The following is a 23,705-nucleotide window of genomic DNA, read 5'->3' as shown; positions in this document are numbered from 1 at the left end:
TATTGTCTCCCTCCCCTGCCATACTTCAAGATTCAGCAATATTTTTCATGTGGAACGATGAAACATAGTTTTGATATTCACTCCACTGCATCAAGTTTTTAAAAACAGCTGACACGAAGCAATTTTGTAACCAAAACTAATATAAAAGCATAAGAGTATGCAAATAAGATATAGAGGAAAACTTTAGAAGTGAACGTGAGAAATTAACAAATTAATGTGATACCACTTTGGGGGCTAGACTTTATTCCTCCATCCCTTGGACTTTTATAGTGGGCAAGCCACAGGTAACTAACAGCAGTTTCACTGCTGCTGTCACTGAACACCTGGGCCAACTGCACAGAAAGAAGTAACTTGCCAATTCTCATTGGATTGGCAGGGTCTGTTCAGATAAACTCTCCCCCTTCCCCTGCCCCCCCCCTTCTTCTTTAGTGTCAGAAGGAAATAAAGCTACAAACAGCTGTGACATTTTTTGTCTCCTGCCTCCTCCCCACTTAGAGCTGCTCCACCCGTCTGGGCTCCTAGGTGACATCCTGTCTGCCCCAGGGAGAGTATGTGAGCAAGGAGGAACATTGCAGAAAAGTCTCACTCATCTTGCATAGGAGCGGTTTCACTTGCATCTATCTGGCTTCAGTGTGACATCCTGCCTATCAGACAAAGGAATTATGAGCAAACATTGCAGCTTCAGAGAAGCGACATCCAGAAGCTAGATATATATATATATATATATATATATATATATATATATATATATATATATATATATATATATATATATATATAAACCCAGGCCTACAAGATCCCTAGACACAGCAATGGCATTATCCCTGCAAGAATTCATCCACTCTCTTGACCTCCGGACCCTTCCCAGGGTCTTGGAAATCCAATCAGGCATCTATTTTGAAGGTAAGCATTCAGCAGTTCTTTGGCTGGCTATGAAGTGTGTACTCTTGGGAAATTGTGGAGGAAATTTTAGCAAAGAATATGAGTTCTGTAAAGGAAAGGAAAGGTGATCACAAAAAGAAACTTGACCATTGATAAGGGGTCATCAGTAGTCAAGATTCAACAGTATTGAAGAGAGGAGAGTTTATTGGTGCATAGGAATAAATAATTAATGGAAACTTCTTAAGCTTCATGTAGACTTTTCAATGGTTCTACAGAATGGTGGATTATTTCTTCCTGCTGTTTGAAATTGGTTGTAATCAAGAGTGGAAAGTTGTTTAAAATTGGTTGTAATCAAAAGTGGAAAGTTTAAAGTTATTGATTTTTGTTTCTAGAATATAAAGAAATTAGTTCTTCCAAAACAAAAACAGCTGTCAATGCTTTACAAAGAACTCTCCCCAAAGTCTGAACTATTTCTAGATATTACTTCTTATATCAAAGCTTCTATTACTTTTCTTTTTTAAAACCTTTTTTGAGTATAAATGAGTAGTTGAACAAGATAGGTGTACATTTAGCAAAATAGTTTATAATTACAATGCATTTACACCAGTGTCACCCCCTTCAACATTCTCATCCCCTTCAATCCACCCCATCCCTTACTTTACTTAATATTGTGGTATATTCAATGAATTTTTTACTTCCCTAACTGTGTAATGACCTAATTCTGAATTCCTTAGTAGAGAGAATTTTTATTTGAAGGTACAGAAATTAAAATCTGTTGATCACCAATAATTTTTAAACCTATGTCAAAAAGTCAGAGTTAAAACTATTGGTAAATTTTGGTGTAACATAGCACTGTGAATATATTCCTGTTTACAAGAAATTAGAATTAAAGCAACAGAAAAAACTCTGACCAAATTACTGGGAAACAACTGCAAAAACTGTTGGTAGAAGTCTTTTCATTTTCTAGACAGATATTCCTTCGTTTAAACTCTTACAACCATCCTGTTCTAAACCTGCATGAAATTTTAAAGACGTTATTATAAAGTAGGCTTTTAGTTGTATTATTGTGTCCAAATGGAAGCTCCCATTAATGTTCTGAGCATGTTTACACTAAGCAGAATAAACTAGGTTACTCTATAGGCTGAATGTATGAAACCCATTTTATTTCCTTTTCTTCACATTTTAAACTTACACTATTTTCGAATTACAGTAGGTTTACTAGGCTCTAATCCCATCATAAGTGAAGAAGTTCTTATGAGCTGATATAAAAAAAAGAATGACTGAAAAGTATCAGTTCTTGGTTACATTTGGTTCTTGGTCACTTGAGAAGGATATTTTCCTATGAAGTATACGCAATAAATCTTATTTGCAGCATCCCAATCTACATGTCTTTTTCCCATTGATTTTTAAGCAAACTTTTTGTCATACTGTGTGTGCATATCTATCGATTGATCTCCAAAACAAACATCCATTAATTTATTTTTTCTTATTTTGCTCAAAATATATAATAGTGAAAATATATAATATATAAAATATATAAATACATGAAGTATATAGTAGGGCAAAATATCAACTAAAATACTTATTAATATATAGTTAATGCTCAGACTACTCCCTTATAGTCACTCTGTTTTGTCATTCATAGACTTCTCAAACATTCTTTTAGGGAGGGGGTAGTAATGTTCAACAAGAAATGTACTCCTTACCTTATGTATGTAACTGTAACCCCTCTGTATATCACCTTGACAAGAAAATTAAATTTAAAAAATAACCTCAAAATTTATTTAAAAAAATTGACAGTCAACTAGAACTTTTGTTGAATTGCATCAACCTTACAATTATTGAGAAATGGTTTCAATTTCATATTGTTTTGACAAAAAATGTATAGAACACTTTTTTCATTCATTATTACTTTATTACTATATTACATTTTAATTAATATGAATTTTCAGAATGTAAGATTATTCATGTAACTCACTCTAGGCAAGAAACAGGAAAGTATAAATGTTGTAAAAACTCTATCCTTTGTCCTTTTTCATGTAATATTCTCCATCTTCTCGTGAAGTAACCAGTATGATCATTTTGAGTTATTTGTTATGTTATGTAATTGGAAAATCACAGTATTGATTCTTTCCTGGTTTGCATGTATGTTTAACATTATATTTTTTAAATTAGTCTACTTTGTACATACCTAATTCAATTTCAGTATATATAATATTCTACTGGATGAATATACCACTATTTATCCTTTTGACTGTTAAAAGATATTTGGATTAGTTCCTATTTGAAATTGTTCCAGCAATGTTGTCGTGAATATTATTATGGACACATATTCACATGTATAGTCATTTTCTTGGGCATAAGAATAAGCAGGATTGCAGTGTTATCTGGTATGTGTATGTTCAGAGTCAGTAGATAATGAAAAACAAGTTTCGTGAGCAATTGTTCCATTTTACATTCCCAGTATCCATTTAAGAATTCCAATTAATCTGAATACCTTGTAATAATACTATCAATCTTTTTCATTTTTTGAGATACAGTATTTATATATACCCCAGAATGGCTTCAAATTTATGAACCTGCTGAGTTCTGGGATTATGGAAATGTGCCAGCATACCTAGCTGTGTCTTCTTAATTTAATCTTCTTGGTGAGAATTCAATAGTACCTCATGGTTTTAATTTACGTCTCCTATTTGTAACAAGATGAACACCTTTTCACTTGGTTGTTTGTTTGGAAATTCTCTTTAGAATACTGCGTATATCTCTTGTTTGTTTATACAAGATTTATATATATGTGTTTTTTATTATCAAACTGAATTACAGAGAGGTTACAGTTTCATACATTAGGCATTGGATACATTTCTTGTACTGTTTGTTACCTGGTCCCTCGTTCCCCTCTCCTTCCTCCCTCTTTCCCTTCCCCCTCCTCCCCATGAGTTGTTCAGTTGTTCAGTTCGTTTTCACCAAACAGTTTGTAAGTATTGCTTTTGTAGTTGTTTGTCTTTTTTTTACCCCGTGTCTCTCGATTTTGGTATTCCCTTCCAATTTCCTGGTTCTAATACCAGTATACCCAGTTTCCAATATATTCAGATAAGATACAAAGATAGTGTAGGTACAACCACAGGAAGGTGATACAGGAATATCATCAATAATAGAGGCTACAGTTACATATGGCACATTGAAAGTAGTTACAACTGTGATATAACAATCCTTTCCATAACATGGAGTTCATTTCACTTAGCATTATCTTATGTGTTCATGAGGGTATAGCTATTGGGCTCCTGTGATCCTCTGCTGTGACTTGCCTAAACCTGTGCTAATTATTCCCAATAAGGGAGACCATATAGTCCATGTTTCTTTGGGTCTGGCTCACTTCACTTAGTATAATTTTTTCCAAGTCTTTCCATTTCCTTGCAAATGGGGCAATGTCATTCTTTCTGATAGAGACATAAAATTCCATTGTGTGTATGTACCACATTTTCCTGATCCACTCATCTGCTGAGGGGCATCTGGGTTGGTTCCAGATTCTAGCTATGACAAATTGTGCTGCGATGAACATTGTTGTGCTGGTGGCATTACTGTGATTTTGTTTGTGGTCTTTTGGATAGATACCCAAAAGTGGGGCTGCTGGGTCATAGGGGAGTTCTATGTTTAGCCTTCTGAGGAATCTCCATACTGCTTTCCAGAGTGGCTGAACCAGTTTATATTCCCACCAACAATGAAGTAAGTAGGGTTCCCTTTTGGCCACATCCCCTCCAACAGTTGTTATTGTTAGTTTTCTTGATATAGGACATTCTTACTGGGGTGAGATGGAATCTCATTGTTGTTTCGATTTGCATTTCTTTTATGTGATGTAGAGCACTTTTTCATATGCCTCTTGGCCATTCTCATAGATTTTACAAATTGTTAATACTGCTTTTATAAAACACTAATAAAATTATACTGTCAGTGATTTGTGTTGCCAGTCATTTTTCCATGAGTATAGTTTATCATTCAATTTCCTTGAATAATATTTTTTCAGGATGGGAAGTACTTTATTGATATCTATCTATTTATCACAGTTTTTTAAGATGAATAATATTTTTGGTTAATGGAAATTTTCAATTGCACTTAGTGTGTTCAATATATAATTGCATTCTATTTGTGTGTTATCATGGAAATTTTCTCTAGTATAAGTTTATGTAAAGTTTCTATATTATCTCCTACAAATTTTGTTATTTTTTCTTAACCCCAGATCTGCACTCTCCCTGGAAAGTCTGTTTTTGAAAACAATTTGAAGTGGAGTCCAAAATTTTCCCTTAATCCCCCCTTCTAGAGCCAATGGATGCTGATCATTTCCTGATGCTCACGGTGTTATCTTAGTGAGGAACAGTGTACATATAGCCTTGTAACAGCCTCTACATTGTTCCAGTTATCTCTTTGCTCTCCTTACACCAATTTTACCTTATCTTAATTAATGTGGATCCACAACAGTGTAGATTCATATCTCTCTCTCCCTCTCTCTGTCTCTCTCTGTCTCTGTCTTTCTCTGTCTCTCTCTGTCTTTCTCTGTCTCTGTCTCTCTGTCGCTCTTTCTCGCTCTCGCTCTCTCTCACTTTCTCACACACATGCACACGCACACACACACACACACACACACACACACACAGGCTATCCATCCATGGTTCTCAAAGCTCATTGAATATTTGAAATATCTGAGATATTTTTAAACCTGTTTCTGGCTGGGTATTTCCTTAAGGGAGAAAGATCTAATTACGTGACAGGGACAGTGTGTTATTGTCAGGTTTCTAGAATAATCTCTCCACTGATTACAAAATGCAGCCACACTGAGTGTTGCTTCTGTAGAATAAACTCTCTGATTTATTATTCTCCTTCAAGTTTAGTTCTTTAAAATTTTCAAATGCATTTTAGAATTAACTTATCAACTTCCACAAAGTCCTCCTGGAATTTTTGATTAGCGGTGCATTGGTTTGGAGAAAATGAACATCACTATAAATGAAATTTTCTAATCCATGAACTGGGTGTAACCCCATAGTTATACAAGTCTCATTTGAAACCCAGGCTAATAACTTGAAGTGTAGTATTGAGTAGGGTTTGCAATTACAGTTCTCCTCACCTCATTCTGAAACTCAGAAATGTCAGTAATTTTCTTTTAAATATACCCATCTTAGATTGAAGAAGCATTTGGTTTCAAGTAAAATTTGTGTGTTTAATATACTAAAGTATTATATCTGAAAAATTGATGATGTTGTGTAGTTTGGTTCTTCTACAATGATTTTTTTGAATGTTGAGGCTTTACCAATTTAGTCATTTATAACTGAATTTTAATTTTTTTTTCTGTTTTTAAGATTTTGATATACTTTGTAGGGAGCAACATTGGCTTAATCCTTTTCTTTCCTTTTTTTTGAAAGCTAGCTTTGCATTAATTGTCCTTTTGTTTCAGACTTCGAGGTACCAGGATTACAAACAAGCATGTGGCACCATGCCTTACTACCTCCAAAATTTGATTGTACTTTCTTAGCCAGGTTTCTAAATTAAATTAAGTTGAAGTGATGGCATTTTTTTAAAGAAGAATTTCTCTAGTCTGGTAAAACTTTGAAGGAAATTTGTGTTAATTCTTATCTTAAAAACTTAGTAGAATTTTTAATGAAGCCATATCTAGTCAATGTTTCTTTTTTAAATTTTTTTTGCTTCTAGAATTTTCTGCTTAATATTTTTAGATGTTGCATGGTTGATTGTGAGTAAATGAGAATACAATATAAAATTAGCAGATGTTTCTAATATAGAATTGTCATATTTTTACTTCAATTTTTTTTTTTATTTAATTTATTTATTAATTGAACACAAATTTTTTGACAAGGTGTTGTGCAAAAAGGGTACAGTTACATAGTAGGGCAGTGTGTACATTTCTTTTTTTTTTTTTTTATAATATTTTTTTTTTTATATATTTTTTTTTTCAATTTTTAAAAAAGAAAATATTCACATTCAAGAGCATTCTTCATTTAAAATACACAACAAAACACCTTCTAGAATACTTTAAATAGAGTTGAGAAAGTACTTCTATAGGTCTATAGATCTACCACACAGATCTTATGTACCTTGGGCTAATTTCTAGGATGCATATTTATATATTTGCATAGTTATATTAAATTGATATCATAGTTCTTCTCTTTCCCCATTGGTTACATCTAAGACAGAAAAATACAATAAAATATCACCTGTACTATTAGAAAACTTACTTTTCTATTAATCCTAATAGAGTTTTTACTTCATGCATTTCCCTAAGTGGATATTAATATCATTAGATACCACTAACATATGTCTCTGTTCCTACCCTTATTTTGTTGCTATGTTTGTAGTGTAGCTAGGGACCCTAGTACTATGCTACGCCATCACGGGAATCCTTGTATTGCTCCTAATCTTAAAGACCATTCATTCCTTCATTAAGTATCATGCTCTAAGGTTTAGTATTTAACTCTCACTAAATTTTACAAGTTCCTATTTTTTTCTTGTTTTCTAATAATAAGTAGATATTGAACTGAATACTATTGATATAATGGTGTGATTTGCATTTTTAATCTGTTTATGTGAGTTAGCATTAAAGGATTTTCAAATATTGGAAAAACTTTTAATATAATTTAGACTTTCTTGAAATTTGATATAGGGTTTCTTTTAACTAATTTGGATTTTTGTATTTAATTACAGTAATTTTTCCAATAGAGTTAGCCTCTTTTAACTAAGATAACATTATCTTTCTAAAATGGTTTATAGATTTTGTTTCCAATTTTCTAAAGTAATTTCCCCCAAATTTATTTTTACACTTTGAATTTTAGTTGGACTATTTTGTAAGGACTACCTGAGCATAGAAACCAAGGATATTGTTAATATTCTTTATGCTTTTGCTCATTTCATGGATATTTCTGACCTAATCATTACTTTTTTCCCCTGCTATTTTGCTTTTTTCCCTAGCTTGCTCTGTTGAATCTGCTATTCTTTCAAAAACTTGTATTTTTAGTGTGTGTGTGTGTGTGTGTGTGTGTGCATGTTCATGTGTGCATGCGTGTTTGTGTGTGCGCGCATGCACTGGAGCCTGAACTCAAGGTCTTGCCCTCTTATTTGGCTTTTTCATTCAAAAATGGCACTCTGCCACTTGAGCCAAGTCTCTGCATTCTTTTTTCTTATTGATAAATGTATTTATTATTGGTTTTCTAAGTATGTTTTATCCTGTAGTTTTCCATTTTTTTACTATTACTTTCTGTTAGTTTGTTTTCTGTTTTTAGTAGTTTGGATTTTTTTTTTTTTTTGAGACAATCAAATTAACTATGCTACTGTCTCAACCTTCCAGGTGCCTGGATTACAAGCACTTCTAATGAAACTCAGCCCTTTTTAACACATAGTTCTGAATTCAGTATCTATTTAATAGTTGGTCATGCAGAATTTTATTTAAGTATTCTTTGGTTTATGTTAATATCTTTGTGGTGTTTTGTTGGAAAACAATAAAAGGTATGGTAGTTGTTTTTTTTTTTTCTTTAATTGACTGTGGTTTCCTGTACTTTGGGCTTGAATATGTGCTACTTGAAGGCTGGAGGGAAGATGAAAACAAATGACACCTGGTGTGGTATTAAATGCTCCAACTGATAACCATAATAACAAAAGGAAAGTTATTCTAGTCAACATTTTGCCTAAGCACCTAGTACTTCCTGAACACCTTTATAGTAAGATGCTAAAAGACAGGACTGCATGCAGTTAAGTAAACTCTAGACTCTGCCTCCTGAGTAAGTTCAAATGAGAAATGGTTTTATATCAACTTAAAACCAGAAATATTTGCTTTGTTCTAAGAAAAGTACATTATCCTAATCTTAAAGATTGAGGTAAGATTAATTGAACAATTGAATACAAAGTATATTGCAAGATGACGGCCTGCAGTCACCTTTTCCCAGAGTATGACAGTTACTATCAGCTAAATGTTGACATATGATAAGAAACAAATTAACCATTTCCAAAACTTAAAACTACTTTGAATTCTTCTGCTTTATAGGCCAATACAATGCAACATTGAAAGAAAATAGTTAAAATTAAGACATCAGTCACAAACTACGTAAGAAAGTATTTAACTTTTTAAACTAAAAAAAATTAAATTTACAAAATAAAAATTTCTTCATTGGTAAATTTCTTCATTACCAAAATACACAAATGTATAAAGGAGACAAACTATAAGCAGGGTATATGCAGGGTATAATAAGCAGGGTATGTGCAGGGTATATGCAGGGTATAATAACCAGGGTATGTGCAGGAGACAGATTCTAAGTAGTCTGACCTTATACTTGCTGCATAACATTAAAAGTAGAAAATCTAAAAATTTGCCAAAATTGTGAAAAAAGCATTCACATGGTACAAATGTTAAATGACTCTAAAATCTACTAACAAAAATATATGAAATTAAGAGTTAGTGGCTCACCCCTATGATCCTTGCTACTCAGGAGGCTGAGACCTGAGGATCATAGTTTGAAGCCAGCCTGAGCAGGAAAGTCTATGAGATTCTTATCTCCAATTAACCACTAAAAAGCTGGAAATGGAGTTGTGGCTGGAGTGATAGATAGGGCACCACCTTTTAGCAACAAAGCTCAGGGACAGCACACAGGCCCTAATTCAAAGCCCTAGGACTCGGACCAAAATACCATGTATGAAATAGCAAATTATCATTTACTTTTCAAGGTAAGTGAATAAAAAATTTTTAAAAAGAAAAGCCAATGTAGCATAAACAGGGCAGAATTAAGGTGAGACATAGTAGATATATAAACTATTGCCAGCATTCTAGATAATAACTGGGTAATTGCATCCGCATGGATAATGTGCATCCACATCTGACCTTTAGAAGTTAACTCTAAAATATAATTACAAAATGCAAAATAATGATTATATGAGAATGCTCACAGAAGCATGTTTTATAGACAAACATTAAGGAAGCTTTAGCATAGAATACTTTACATAAATTTCTATAATCCATTTCCAGGTATGGTCCAAAGGACTAGAATTATATTTGAGACAAATGCAAAGCCCATTTCCCTGTTGGAGCATACACTGACATCCATGGGAGAGTGACAAACAAGTAATAGAAATAAAATATGTGCGAGAGCCAGGCCACAAAAATGGCTCATGCTTGGAATCATAGCTACTAAGGTTTGATGTTGCTTTTTTGCAAGCTTAGGCAAGAAAGTTCCTGAGACTTGTATCTCTAATCAATCACCAAAATACTGGAAGTGGAGCTGTGACTCACTAGGTTTCAGTGAAAAACCCTGACTTCAAGCCCCAATGACACACACAGACACACACACACAGACACACACACACACACACACACACACACACACACTAGCCATAGTAAAGCAAAACAGTAACTTGAAGGCTAGAACAGGAGGGATGAATTAGGGGAGGAGGAAGGAAGGGGTGACCTTGACCACAAATTTGATTTACCACCTTGGGTCAAGTCATAATTTATTTCCAGGGTTATCACGATTTATACCTAACAGCTGATTCTTCAACCCAGGATGCACAGACTTATTTCCCAAACATATATCAGTTTGTCCCCCTTTAGTTAAACAGGCTCTCATGGTTCTTTTTACTCCTCAAATTAAACACATAGTAATAGAGTACTACATTATCTCCTTGCCCTATTATTTGAGTTCATGGTTTACTCATCAATCTCTTCCAACTACACTGGCTTCTTCACTGTCCCTTCAACTTGGGGGCTGTTCTCCTTCCTTAAAGCTTTGTTCACACTCATTCCTTCAGCTGGAAAAGTCCTATATCAGCTATCAGCTCAATTCCCTCACTCCTTTATGACGTTTATGAGCTGTACAATTTTCACAGTACTCTTCCCTGGATTTCTTATTTTCGATAGTCTGTTCTTTATTCTTTGTGTTTTCTGTTTGTTGGCTTTAAAAAAATAATTAATTTATTGTCAAAGTGATGTACAGAGGGGTTACAGTTTCATACGTATGGCAAGAAGTACATTTCTTATCCAACTTGTTACCTCTTCCCTCATTTCCCCCCTCCTCCCCTCCCCATTTCCCACCAGCATTTTTTTAAAACCAAACACTCATTTCCTTCACATTTACAAGTTATTTATATTTTCATCCCCACCCATTAGATTTTCTATAGCTTTAAAATTTTTAATTCACATTATACAACATCCACTCTTCAAAAGCTTATGCTTCAATAGTTTCTGGTAAATTGATGAGTTGTGCAATCATTAACCAAGTTAAGATTATTTCCATTACCTTGTAGAATTTCTATGTTGTTTCTGCGTAATTCCCTCTTCACATAGCAAGCTTCAGGCAACCACTGATCTGCTTTCTCTCTATAAATCTGCCTTCGGCAGACAGGTCTGATCAAAGGAATTATCCACTATATAGTATTTTGTATCTGGCTTCTCTCACTTAGCAAAATGTTTTTGTGCTTTACCCATGTTGTAGCATACATCGGCATTTGTTTCTTTTTATTACCAAATAATGTTTTAGGGTATTGAACTATCACAATTTTGTTGTCCAGTGTCAACGGAAGGACCATCAAAATACTTTATATTTAGAGATATTTTAAAGTGTGCATTATTTCTCATTTTCAACAAAAATTATGAGAATTCCAACTTCACTATGTCTTTCACAAAGTTATATATATATTTTTTTCTTTTGCAACCAATGACATCTCACTGTAGTTATAATTTGCAACTACCTAAAGACAAATGATGCTGAGTATGTTTCCTGGGCTGCTTAGCAATTTATTTTCATTTTTGATAAAAAAAATTACTCTTCATATGACATGTCACACTTAATTGAATTTTCTGTTTCTGAGTTACAAGAATTCTTTATATACTCTGGGTATTTGACCCACAAGTATTTTCAGATATATAATTTACAGGTATCTTCTTTTTCATTATATAACTTTTTTATGTTTTTTGCAGTGTTTTCATTTGAAGTAAAAATTGTAACTTTTGATGAAGTCCAATTTTTTTTCCTCTTTAGGTCTGATGTTTGGGTATTATGTTGACTAAACCACAGTCACAATAAGTTCCTCTCTATTTCTGCAAGCAGGGAGCACTCTGATACCATGATTTTCTAGAAAGACTCAGCAAATTCACATGAATTGTTCTACTTAATGTTATGGTTTGCCAGCAATCAGCAAAATTTTATGGGAAATATTTGAGGGAAAATGAGAAGCCAATGACTCTGGAAAGAGGAAAAGAGTAGTCAGAAATGTTATTCGAGAGGAAATGGTGAAGACCCTTGTTTATCTCTTCAGACATTGAATATCCCAAGGAGAATGTGAAGAAATCAACCTAAATAACTAAACCAAAACAACACTTCTGGGAAAGAAAGAGACTTCTTTTCCACTATGAATTAGATAGCACAGCCCATATGTTTCTCACTTTTTATTGGGAAATGCTGATGAAACCACATGCATTTGAAGAAGTTAAACATAATTTTAAGTCCATAAATAAGACACTTAAAGGTGTTTCCTGTAGCAATTTGGAAATATCAAGATGGTTTTTCTTTACTTTTTGAAGTTAAGATTTCTAAGTACCCAGTTTTGAATATATTAAATACTATGTTACTTCTTCCTGTAAAAATATGTTAAAAACTATGGAGCAAAAATTCCCTAGAGTTACTTGTCTCCCTTCATTTCTTCTTTCTTTTGTTTCTTTTCTCCTTTCTTCCACCAAATGAACAAAGTATGATCCCTTCCCTGGAGGAGTCCTTAGGCCAGTAGAAGACAGATGCATTTTTGAAATCAATATTTCTAATACAGTATGAAAAATGCCCTGACATAAACTGTTTTGAGAATATGGCAGAGTATATAACTCACCACCTGGGAAAGCTTCCCAAAAAAAGTGGCTATCTTTTTTTTGTGGTTTTCAGGCTGAATTGGAGATGACTAAGTAACTAATAACTTTGAGAATGAGAGATTACTTAGACGATTACATTTCAAAATCCAAAATGTAGTCCAATCCAATGACTTCTCAGAGAACAGTAGATATTCGTGCAATCTGTGGTCATATCTCACAAATGCCTCACTGAATTATATAACAAGGTTAGTTGAATTTCTACTGTAATCTAAAGGAAACTATAAAACTATTTTATAATGGAGTAGGGATTGCATATTTGCTACCCCCAAAATGTCGAAATGTAAGGAGAAACAGAAATATGCACTCTCTCCCTTCCCTACTCCACAAGCCTCTCTCTCTTCTATCTCTCAAAACCAACACAAGCATTGGGAAAAGACTATGTGATTTCAATTTAATAAGGCATAGAAACCAGAAAGAGTTCTCACAAAAGTATTGCATCAGTCAGAATACTGATCATGAACTTGTAGCCCCAGAACTATGACAGAACGAATTCGTGTTATTTAAAATACTCCATTTATAGTATCTTGTTATGGGAGAGCTACCTAACATACAAGAAGTATAGCCATAAAATTAGATGATGTTCATTGTGTTTAATTCAAAAATTGTGGAAAAATCCAATGAGATTTTTAGACATTTGAGGTGAAAAAATTGTCCCAGATAAGTAGAAGAGACAGTCATCTTAGCAGAGGTTTTCTGACAGACATCTAAAGGAAGTCAATGTGAAGGAGCTAAGAGCAGCTATAGAGAAAGAATCTCTGATCATTCTGAGAGTTTGACAGCTTAGGAAAGGTAGCGATCAAGGCAAGACTTGTAGTTTATTGACTAGAAGCATAGTAGACAATAAAAATACCAATTAGAAAATTCAGTTTAGTCCCAATGAGTCTGAGACTCTCGTAAAACCCTGACATATGAGTAACCTTGTGCAGTCAAACATACATATGCACTTAAAGTACAAGAAATGATAGAGTTGTCAGAACTGATATTTCACATACAGATGGGTGAAAAACATCTTTTTATTTCCTGGTTTGCCCTGTGGTATGAGAAGGAATACATGAGTCCTAAAGAACACATCATGGATCAGGGAAAGAGGTAAAAGAGGGACTTGTAGAGCCTAAATAAAAACCCCAAAATGGAAACCCAGAAGCAACCACCAAAATAATCCCCCCCCCACCCCTAAACCTGTCTCTACCTCAGAGGAGAAACAGAAAGAGTGCCATCATATATTGATGGAAAGAAATAATATCCAGCATCAGGAAAAGAGAGTGTCAGGGATGAACATTTGATTTTAGCAGGTGGTTTATGATAGAGCATTAATGAGAATTATAACTGTATACATTGAAATTTTATTATGGAAGTGGCATATATATAGACTGTATATAGATTGAGGTGTTCAAAATATAAATTAAATACACACATATGTCTGGATGTGTATATATCTATACATGCATGTGTGAATAGTGATAATATAACACATGTAATTAAGTACTAATTTATTATTATTCAATCTTTCTATGTAGTATAGGCTGGCCTTGAATTCTCAGTTCTCAATTCTCCTTCCTCAATCTCTTGAATATTGAGATTACAACTATATGCCATGTCCACCTTTTATATAATTAAGCAATACCTTACATACATGTTCATCTACTCATGCTTAGTGTTTATTTGTATATATGTAAAAATACAGTTGATTTTATTTAGTTCATCATATTAATAGAATTACTTAACCCATGAGAGTCTTTTGTAAGATTATTATGATTGTCAGGTTTCAGGACTACCTCTATGCTATAAAACCCACTTCTAGCCTAGAAATTAAATTACAGTAAAGTTTTGTTTTTGTTTTGCCCTCCAGAAGGGTTTAAATGAGAAATCCTATAGTACATGATATCATAGAATTTGCAGTTTTAAAATAATTTATAACAGTTTAATAATAGCATTTTATCCATTCATACATGATTGCTGAAATAGAAATGTATAAGAAATAACTTGTAGCTTCATACTTGTTTTTTAATTTATTACTCATTGCATTTAGATTTATAGGACATTGAAGAACTGATTCTAAAATTGGTTGAATAAGTATACGAAGTAATTGTTGGTGACTTATGCATTACATGAGCATTACTTTTACAGATTTAATGTTTAGATGAGAGTTTATATGTTAAAAATTATGCCCATTTTAATACTTGCAAACATTTTATGGATAATTGAATTTAATCTTTTTCTAGCTTAATTTAATTAATCAGTGACCTGGTAGTAAAATTAGAGCAAATATGAAAATTGTAGAATTGTGTTCAAGTTGCATTTATAGTTGCATTTTATGGTTGGTAAATACTTACTCAAAACAAAATATTATTTTTATTTCAATTTTTAACATAGATCCTGGTTTATATAGATTCACAGTAGAAAAATTATATGCAGTCAATCTGTCTAGTCACTTTTTTTGTCTTATTTTGTACCAGTCCTGAACTTGAACTCAAGGCCTGGGTGTTATATCTGAGCATTCCATCATTTGAGCTACAGCTCCACTCTTGGAATTTTAGTGGTTTATTGGAGCTGAGAGTCTTATAGATTTTCTAGCCTGGGTTGGCATCAAACCATCAGCCTCAGATCTCAGGCTCTCAAATAGCTAGGATTATAAGCATAAGCCACCAGCACCTGCCTACTCACATATTTTTTAAAAATAATTCAATAGGCTGTGCTCCAGCTATGAGGGAGCTAAGGCCACTGAGCTGGTCCTAGATGTTAAGTCCGAAGTCACCAGCCAGTTTATAGATTTTCAGTGGAAACTCGGCATGGCTGTGAGCTCGGACAACTGCAGATCACTTAAGTATCCTTACGTTGCAGTAATGCTAAAAGTGGCAGATCATTCTGGCCAAGTAAAGAACAAGTCCTTTGAAATGACAATTCCTCAGTTTCAGAATTTTTACAGACAGTTCAAGGAAATTGCTGCTGTTATGGAAACTGTGTGAAACTCTTTGGTTGATACAGTCCTATCATCATTTGAAAATTATGAGCCCATCTTTCAGCAAAAGAACTACAGAAGGACCAAATAATATTTATCAATGAAAGTAGTATTTTCCACTTTTTAAATAATAAAAAAATAAGATAAACAGGAATTAGGTGGTGGTGATCACAATTTGTGAATGTACTAGAGGCAACTCAATTGACTGCCTTAAGGTTGTATTTGTGGAATGTGGACTACATCTAAAAAATCAGAGAGGCAGTTGAATGGAGACAATACAAGTTTATGTATTAGAACAATAGTTGAAAACTCACTGATAAAGGAACCCACTTTATAAACTATTTAACACAGAGTCCTATAAGTACACGTAAATTAAAAGTACCATGTTTGAATAAGATATAAGTTTTGTTTTTGAGTTCCTTTCTCAAACATTTGGAATTTGATTAAAATTTGCCATGGATGTTAATCATTCCTGTTATTAATTTTTGTAGAAAGTTCACTGTCAATAATCTAGTGTTGGTTGAAAACACCTTGAAGCCTGTGTACATGCTGTGTCTGCCTGCCAAGCCTGTGCAATGAGAAAGGCTGCTGCAAATCTCACACAAGTGCCATGCACTTAACCAGAGCCTTTATCACAAGAATCTGGTCTATTGACTTTCCAGGCTTTTGCACTGAAAGAAATAACATTTATTTAGAAGGGCAAACCAAGAGTGAGTTCTTATTCTAGACATAGGAAGTATTACTAAACTGTTACATGTGTACTATTTAGAAATTTTCATTTAAGATCAACCCTTTAAACATCAATATATAAGCTATTTGGCAAAAAAAAAAAAAAAAGCTGGGTGCTAGTGGCTCACGCCTATAATCTTAGCTACTCAGGAGGCTGAGATCTGAGCTTCTCAGTTCAAAGCCAGCCTGAGCAGTCCATGAAACTCTTATCTCCAATTAACCACCAGAAAACCAGAAGTGGTGCTGTGGCTCAAGTGATAGAGTGCTAGCCTGGAGCTGAAGAGCTCAGGGACAGCTCCCAGGCCCAGAGTTCATGCCCCCCTATGACACAGCAGCCCCACTTTTGGGCATCTACCCAAAAGATTACAAGCAAGACCACACTAAAACTACCAGCACAACTATGTTCATCACAGCACAATTTTTCATAGCTAAAATATGGAACCAATCCAGATGCCCCTCAGTAGACGAGTGGATCAGGAAAATGGACATATTCACAGTGGACTTCTATGCTTCTATCAGAAAGAGTGACATTGCCCCATTCGTAAGGAAATGGAAGGACTTGGAAAAAAATCATACTAAGTGAAGTGACCCAGACCCAAAGAAACATGAACTCTATGGTTTCACTCATTGGAAACAATTAGTACTTGTCCAGGACAGCCTAGCAGAGGAGCACAATAGCTCAATAGCAATGTGATGCTCAAGATGATGCTAAGTGAAATGAACTACAAGATTTGAAAATAAATGGTTTATCTTTGTTATTTTAAAAAACTAATTAAATAAACAGTGAAAACAGAAATTTTTAGATGAGATTATATTTGTAAAGACTTATTGAGTTGACGCATTAAATTTCCAAAGTAGAATATTTCCACATGTTTACTGTAACGGTCTCTTAAACTTCCCAGATATAAAAAATGCTGTTGAATCAGAACAACCTAACCTCACAGACACAAAAAATTGAGAACTTATGAAACTTTAAGTGAATAATGATTTATTTAGGAATGTAAATTTGCTCTGTGTGATGGGTATGAAGTTGGACATTAAAATGAATGTCAGAATGAAACCAGGAAGCTTCAAAGGTTTGGTTCAGTTATATTGGCATTGTGTTCACTTGACGATGTGCAATAACTCTACTTTGGGCCATATTCTTAAAGATATATAGATATATATATATTTAATTAAAATGATATTTGGGTTTTGTTTTTCTTTGAAAACCTTGGCTGGAGGTATGACTCAAGTGCCAGCCTAGCAGGCATAAGGCCCTGAGTTCAAACCTTAGGACCCACAATTTGGCATATGTACGTACATACATACATACATACATACACACATACATACACACAAATCAAGTTGTATAATTGAGCCACTGGAATGCATTTAGTCAAACATTGTAGGTCGATAGAAGTTGAAACTTCTTATTGGGGTAACTACGTTTGGGTAATTAGTTATTACATTTTTGAAAATAAGAAAGAAATCTTTCAAAGTTTAAAACTTTAGTGCATTTTCCTTTGTATATTTGAGGAGAATATATTTCTTTTTTTTTGGAGGGGGGGCCAGTCCTGGGCCTTGGATTCAGGGCTTGAGCACCATCCCTGGCTTCTTCCCGCTCAAGGCTAGCACTCTGCCACCTGGGCCACAGCGCCCCTTCTGGCCGTTTTCCATATATGTGGTGCTGGGGAATCGAACCAAGAGCCTCATGTGTAGGAGGCAAGCACTCTTGCCACTAGGCCATATTCCCAACCCGAAAATAAATTTTGATCTAAAACTTAGCATAAGCAGATCTCACTGCTTAGGAGGAAGCTCTTAAACAGGTGCCTTACAAACAAGTAAAGATGAAAATAATTTCAGTTGTGCTCTTTTCAAAAGCTGAAGGAGGAACTACCTGAACATTTTTATGTTGTTTACTTGGAGACATGCCAAAATGTAGACGTTTTTGTACAATGGAGTACATCATTTACATCTGTAGTAGTGGATTCACACTTTTAAAAAGTTCCACTTGATTTGCTAAACACTAACTTTGATTATACAATAGAATGTAACCAAATGGGAAATTATTTCTCATGCAATCACATAAAGATAAATTATTTAAATTTTCTTCATTTCCTAAGTATGAAGAAATAATAAGCAAGAGAATAAATAATATTTGATGGTCTGGGTAGGGTATGAATTACGTGTTTTTAATAGACACAAATTATTAGTCTGTTACTCATAGTAAGCACAAATTGCTCGTCATTTACTTACAGAGATAAAACTGAAGTATTTCTCTTAAGAGGAATGGCTGTTTTTACATACTATGATGTTAGTAGATTTTGTTGCATGCTGCCAAATGACTAATGAGAAAGTGGTAAAATGAGAAGGAAAGTAACTTGATGTTGGTTTGAATGTAACTGACTTTGGTACACTTGGTATTTTATGTACATTTATTAGAACTAGGGAAGGGAAGTACTACAATGGAGAGACAAAGGAAAGGTAAAAGGGAATCAATGCAACAGCAATACTTACAAAACAATATGCTGTAAACCAACTGTACAACTTAGAGGAGGGTGGGGAGGGATCTGGGAAGGTGGTAAGTTGAAAGAAAAACAGAGGAGGTAACAAGTTTGCTAAGAAATGTACTCACTGCCTTACGTAGGTAACTACAACCCTTCTGTACATTATTTTGACAATAAAAACCCAGAAAACTGGATTTTAGAACTATTTTTGATATAATATCCAAGCTCTTCCATTTGAAAGCTATATAGTTACCTCAGACATGCAATTCGTTTTACTCCCAATAAACTGTTGGGATTATTGTGCTGCATGAAACCAGAATTTCAGTAAAACCAATGAGATAAAACTGACATTAGCTTTTCACACAAAATAAAGCTTTCAAATAGAAATGGAAAATGATTATTTAACAGTACTTTATTATTAAGATAATAATTTATTAGAAGTTTTCTCAAAACAATTTTCCACTGGTCAGTGAAATTAGATAAACTATCCAATTTTTGAATTCTTACAAAGAGTAGTTAAGACAGCAGAGCCTGTCCCTGAGTTAGAGGAACTGTATTTGTGTCAGTTAAAGAAAGAACATCTGTTCCAGTGGTGTGGGAATCCTAACTACACATAGCTTTACAAAAAGTTTTCCTTCTCTATTGACTTCAAAATACTTACAATGTACTCAGAATAAGTTTACTAAAACCACTAGTATGAGACTTACGTTTTGAATTGTATATTAGCAAAGACACTCTGTCTTAAAAAATAGTAACATAGTTGTTCTAATCTTTCCCCTACTTCGTTCCTGCACGACTTGGCCACTAAAAAAAGAAACCTTTCTCCATCACTGGAAAGTCAACTTTGTTGTAGTATGACCAAAGATTTTTGTTTGTTTGTTTGTTTTTGTTTTTTTTTGCCAGTCCTGGGCCTTGGACTCAGGGCCTGAGCACTGTCCCTGGCTTCCTTTTGCTCCAGGCTAGCACTCTGCCACTTGAGCCACAGCGCCACTTCTGGCCGTTTTCCGTATATGTGGTGCTGGGTAATCGAACCCAGGGCCTCATGTATACAAGGCAAGCTCTCTTGCCACTAGGCCATATCCCCAGCCCCTGACCAAAGATTTTAAATCATCAAAACTTTCTGATTCTACAAGAATGAAAATGTGTCCAAGTTATATTGTGTTATAATTATTTCATTTATCCACAGTGAACAAAATAATAAAAAACATTTCATATGAACAGGAGTAATGATGCTTCTTAATAAAATTCTAAGGAAAAAAATTTACTCAACCAAGACTAAACTATCCAATGATACCCATTTATTTGGCTGCCAATCTTTACCTAACTACTTAATCCTGATTGTATGCTGAATTTGAGTGAGTAAAGTTCATGACATCCTAACTTTCTCAGTCTCACAGAACCAAGGAGTCTTTTGTGAAGTCAATTACAAATACATTTCAATATGTGGTGAATGGTCATGTATGTTCAACAATCAGCCAGGTTGACTCCTGGATTGCTGTTGTTTCTATCAACCACTAATTAGAATACAAGACATTTCGCATAATATACCAAAGAAAACTTTTTGTTTTGTTCAGTCACGGAGCTTGAAATCTGGACATGGGTGCTGTCCCTGTGCTCTTCAGCTCAAGAATAGTGCTCTACCGCTTGAGCCACAGTACCACTTCCCCCTTTTTCTTTATAGAAATAATATTTTGGAAAAGATATTTTCCCTAAGTTGGCATTTAAAAAATGATATCTTCTTGTAACACATGACGTAAAGTTTACATGAATGCTTGCATCCACTAAAGATAGACGAAAGGAGATTTTAATTTCTGCCATTAGAAGTGCTCTTGGTTTTTCCTCAGAATAACAACCTATCCATTTATGCCTTTGAAAAACTGACAATCCATATTAACTACTGATACTGTTATATGACAAATGACAGATAGCATGATACTTTTACTGTTGGACTCCATGTTCATAACTGTTTAAATTAGATCCCTTGGCAGAATGCAAAACAGAATTATTCACAGAAACATCATGTTTATCCATGGTTTTAAAATGTTACAGGCTTGTTATTCAGTAAAATTCATCTGCTCTTATTAAAGTAACCCACTGAGAAATATTAATTTCATCTTTACTTGAGTGACTGCAGAGGCTAGAGGTTTAGCTCAGCTGGCAGAGAAAGTATGCATGACCCTCGTGTTCAATCTCCAGCACCAAAAGGGATGCAGGAAGGCAGAGGAACTGGAAAAAAACATGCTATACTCTCCAGACACAAATCATTTTTGTTGCAAAGTGATGAGAATTGATCAGATAATTCACCATTATGACATGATTTGGGGTAGACTTTTTTTTTTTTTTTTTTTTTTTGCCAGTTCTGGGGCTTTTGGACTCAGGGCCTGAGCACTGCCCCTGGCTTCTTTTTGCTCAGGGCTAGCACTCTACCACTTGAGCCACAGCACCACTTCTGGCCACTTTCTGTATATGTGGCGGTAGGCAATTGAACCCAGGGCTTCATGTATGGGAGGCAAGCACACTTGCCACTAGGCCACATTCCCAGCTTGGGGTAGACATTGAGAGCTCCCTGTCCTTAGAAATCCATGGTAGCTCTTGATCTCTTTCCCCACAAAAGTAGTAGGCTAGTATAATGAAAGAAAGACTTAGATCAAATTTTGCCACATATTATAAAACATTTCTTTTGCGGGCAAACATAAAATGCTTTGTGAGCCCTGTGGTCAAATTGATGTCATCCCAGCTATTTGTCTTTTGGAGTTCTCTGACAGTACCTTACACGAAAAATTCATTAGAGAATTCTAATGTTCAGTGGCAGGATTCAACTAACCCTTCTAGTTAGAATCAGATTTTTTAAAATGGCTTTGAATCCGCCACTGAGACCGGGCATGGGATCTCTATTTGACTCACTAGTTCTTTTTCTTTGTTTAATTTAATTTTGTTGTCAAGGTGATGTACAGTGAGGTTACAGTTATATATGTAAGGTAGTCAGTACATTTCTTGACATACTTAGCCCCTCCCTCGTTTTTCTCCCACCTTCTCTCACCCCAAAACCCTCAGTTGTACAGCTAATTTCCAACATATTGTCTTGTGAACATAGATGTTGAATTGGTTCTCCCATCATCCTTTGTCTCACAATTTTGATGGTCTGAAGGGGACCATCCCTAATTCAGATAAACATATATACAATACACAGGGTACCAAAATCAAATACAATAACAACAGGGGCTAAATCATAGGAAAGTTAAACAAAAGAAAAAAAGATATAATTTTGCATAGTACATTAAAAACAACAACAGAGAAATACCTCTTGTTTCCATATCTTGGACGTCATTTCACTTAGCGTCGTCTTATATGTTCATATGTACATATAGCTATACAAACCCACTTCTGGGCATTTACCCAAAGGATCACAAACAGAGCCATAATAAAGCTACCAACACAACCATGTTCATTGTAGTATTATTTACCATAGCTAAAATATGGAACCTACGCCAATGACCCCCAGTATATGAACGGATCAAGAAAATGTGATACACAGACACAGACACACACAGACACACACACACACACACACACACACACACACACACACACACACACACCAGAGTTCTATGCTTCCATCCGAAAGAATGGCCTTGCCCCATTTGTATGGAAATGGAAAGCCTTGGAAAAAATCATATTAAGTGAAATGAGCCAGACCCAAAGAAACATAGATTCCATGGTGACTCATTAGTGTCTTTCACCCCTTCACAGGAACAGAGGGCCGGTGCCATAGTCGGAAATAATCCACACATTTTGTACACTACTCATTTCATGCCCAAACCATCCTTTTCTAAGAACTTTTGTTTGTCCTAATCATCAAAACTTGTATTTGTAGGAGATAATAGCAATGACACTTGTCACTTGTTTGGGGGCTTCTGATTAATCTTTGCATATTAACGAATCCCTTTGGGTTGATATTTGTGATTGGTTTGCTTTAACATCTTAACTAATATTTTCCCTCATTTTTCTCCAGGGTTAAAACTACGCACCATATGGTGTACACTTCATTTTCTCTGCTGAATGTTTTAAAGTTATATAGTATAATAGCTTAGACATTTATCTCCACATATATCTCAGGTATTCTTATTCTTTGTGGAGATCTTGCATATACTTTAACTTTATGTTACTATCATTGCTTATGGTTTTAAATGTCTCCTAAATCAATATGTTATTTCAAGTAATAGTGTTTTGACTTCTATTACCCTACTCAACAATGTGAAAATCTAGTTAAACTTTGCAATCTACTAGAAAACATTAAAATAAATTATGTATTCATGGATTCTGTTTCTAGACCTGGTTGAGAATGTTGGAGGGGAGCCCCTGAATCCATGTTTTGGCATTTTCACATGCTGTCCCAACTGTCTGGAAACGTTGTTTAAGAGGAACTAGACTGGCTAGTCACTGCTTAAAGATGAACATTTGATAGATCAAGAATTGAGTTCAGGGCTTCCACCATAATTTTCATATCAGTGAACCTTCGCACCCCATCATTTTCTTTGTACCTCAGCACATCACATTGTATATTTGGTCTTACTTTTCTACTTTTTCACTAGTCCTCATTTCAATATCTGCTATCGTTTTGCTTAAGTTCTTGCACATACCTCTGTCACACCCACAGTAAATTTAAGTGGCCATAGTGACTCCTGACAATCTCTGAAGGCTGTGTCTCTTAGAAAAACCTTTCTTGGGAGAATAACAATCGCTT

At 34.5% G+C, this 23,705-nt stretch overlaps 2 protein-coding genes across 2 annotated transcripts in view; both read left to right on the top strand.

Moving 5' to 3' along the window:
• The first annotated feature begins 776 nt into the window (after positions 1-776).
• Themis (thymocyte selection associated) overlaps positions 777-23,705 on the top strand; it is a 160,226-nt gene continuing 137,297 nt past the window's right edge. The window contains exon 1 of the mRNA XM_048354052.1: positions 777-903. Coding sequence (XP_048210009.1) covers positions 813-903 — 91 coding nt within the window. The 5' untranslated portion in view covers positions 777-812. The remainder of the gene's footprint in view (positions 904-23,705) is intronic.
• Positions 13,779-16,526, top strand: LOC125357765 (COMM domain-containing protein 6-like). The gene is made up of 2 exons (XM_048354688.1): positions 13,779-13,873; positions 15,474-16,526. Exons 1-2 carry the CDS (start codon positions 13,779-13,781, stop codon positions 15,748-15,750), a joined length of 372 nt encoding a protein of 123 aa, XP_048210645.1. The 3' UTR covers positions 15,751-16,526.

Source organism: Perognathus longimembris, chromosome 9 (assembly GCF_023159225.1).
Source record: "Perognathus longimembris pacificus isolate PPM17 chromosome 9, ASM2315922v1, whole genome shotgun sequence".
NCBI lineage: Eukaryota > Metazoa > Chordata > Mammalia > Rodentia > Heteromyidae > Perognathus > Perognathus longimembris.
This window is presented reverse-complemented; position numbering and strand designations above follow the sequence as displayed.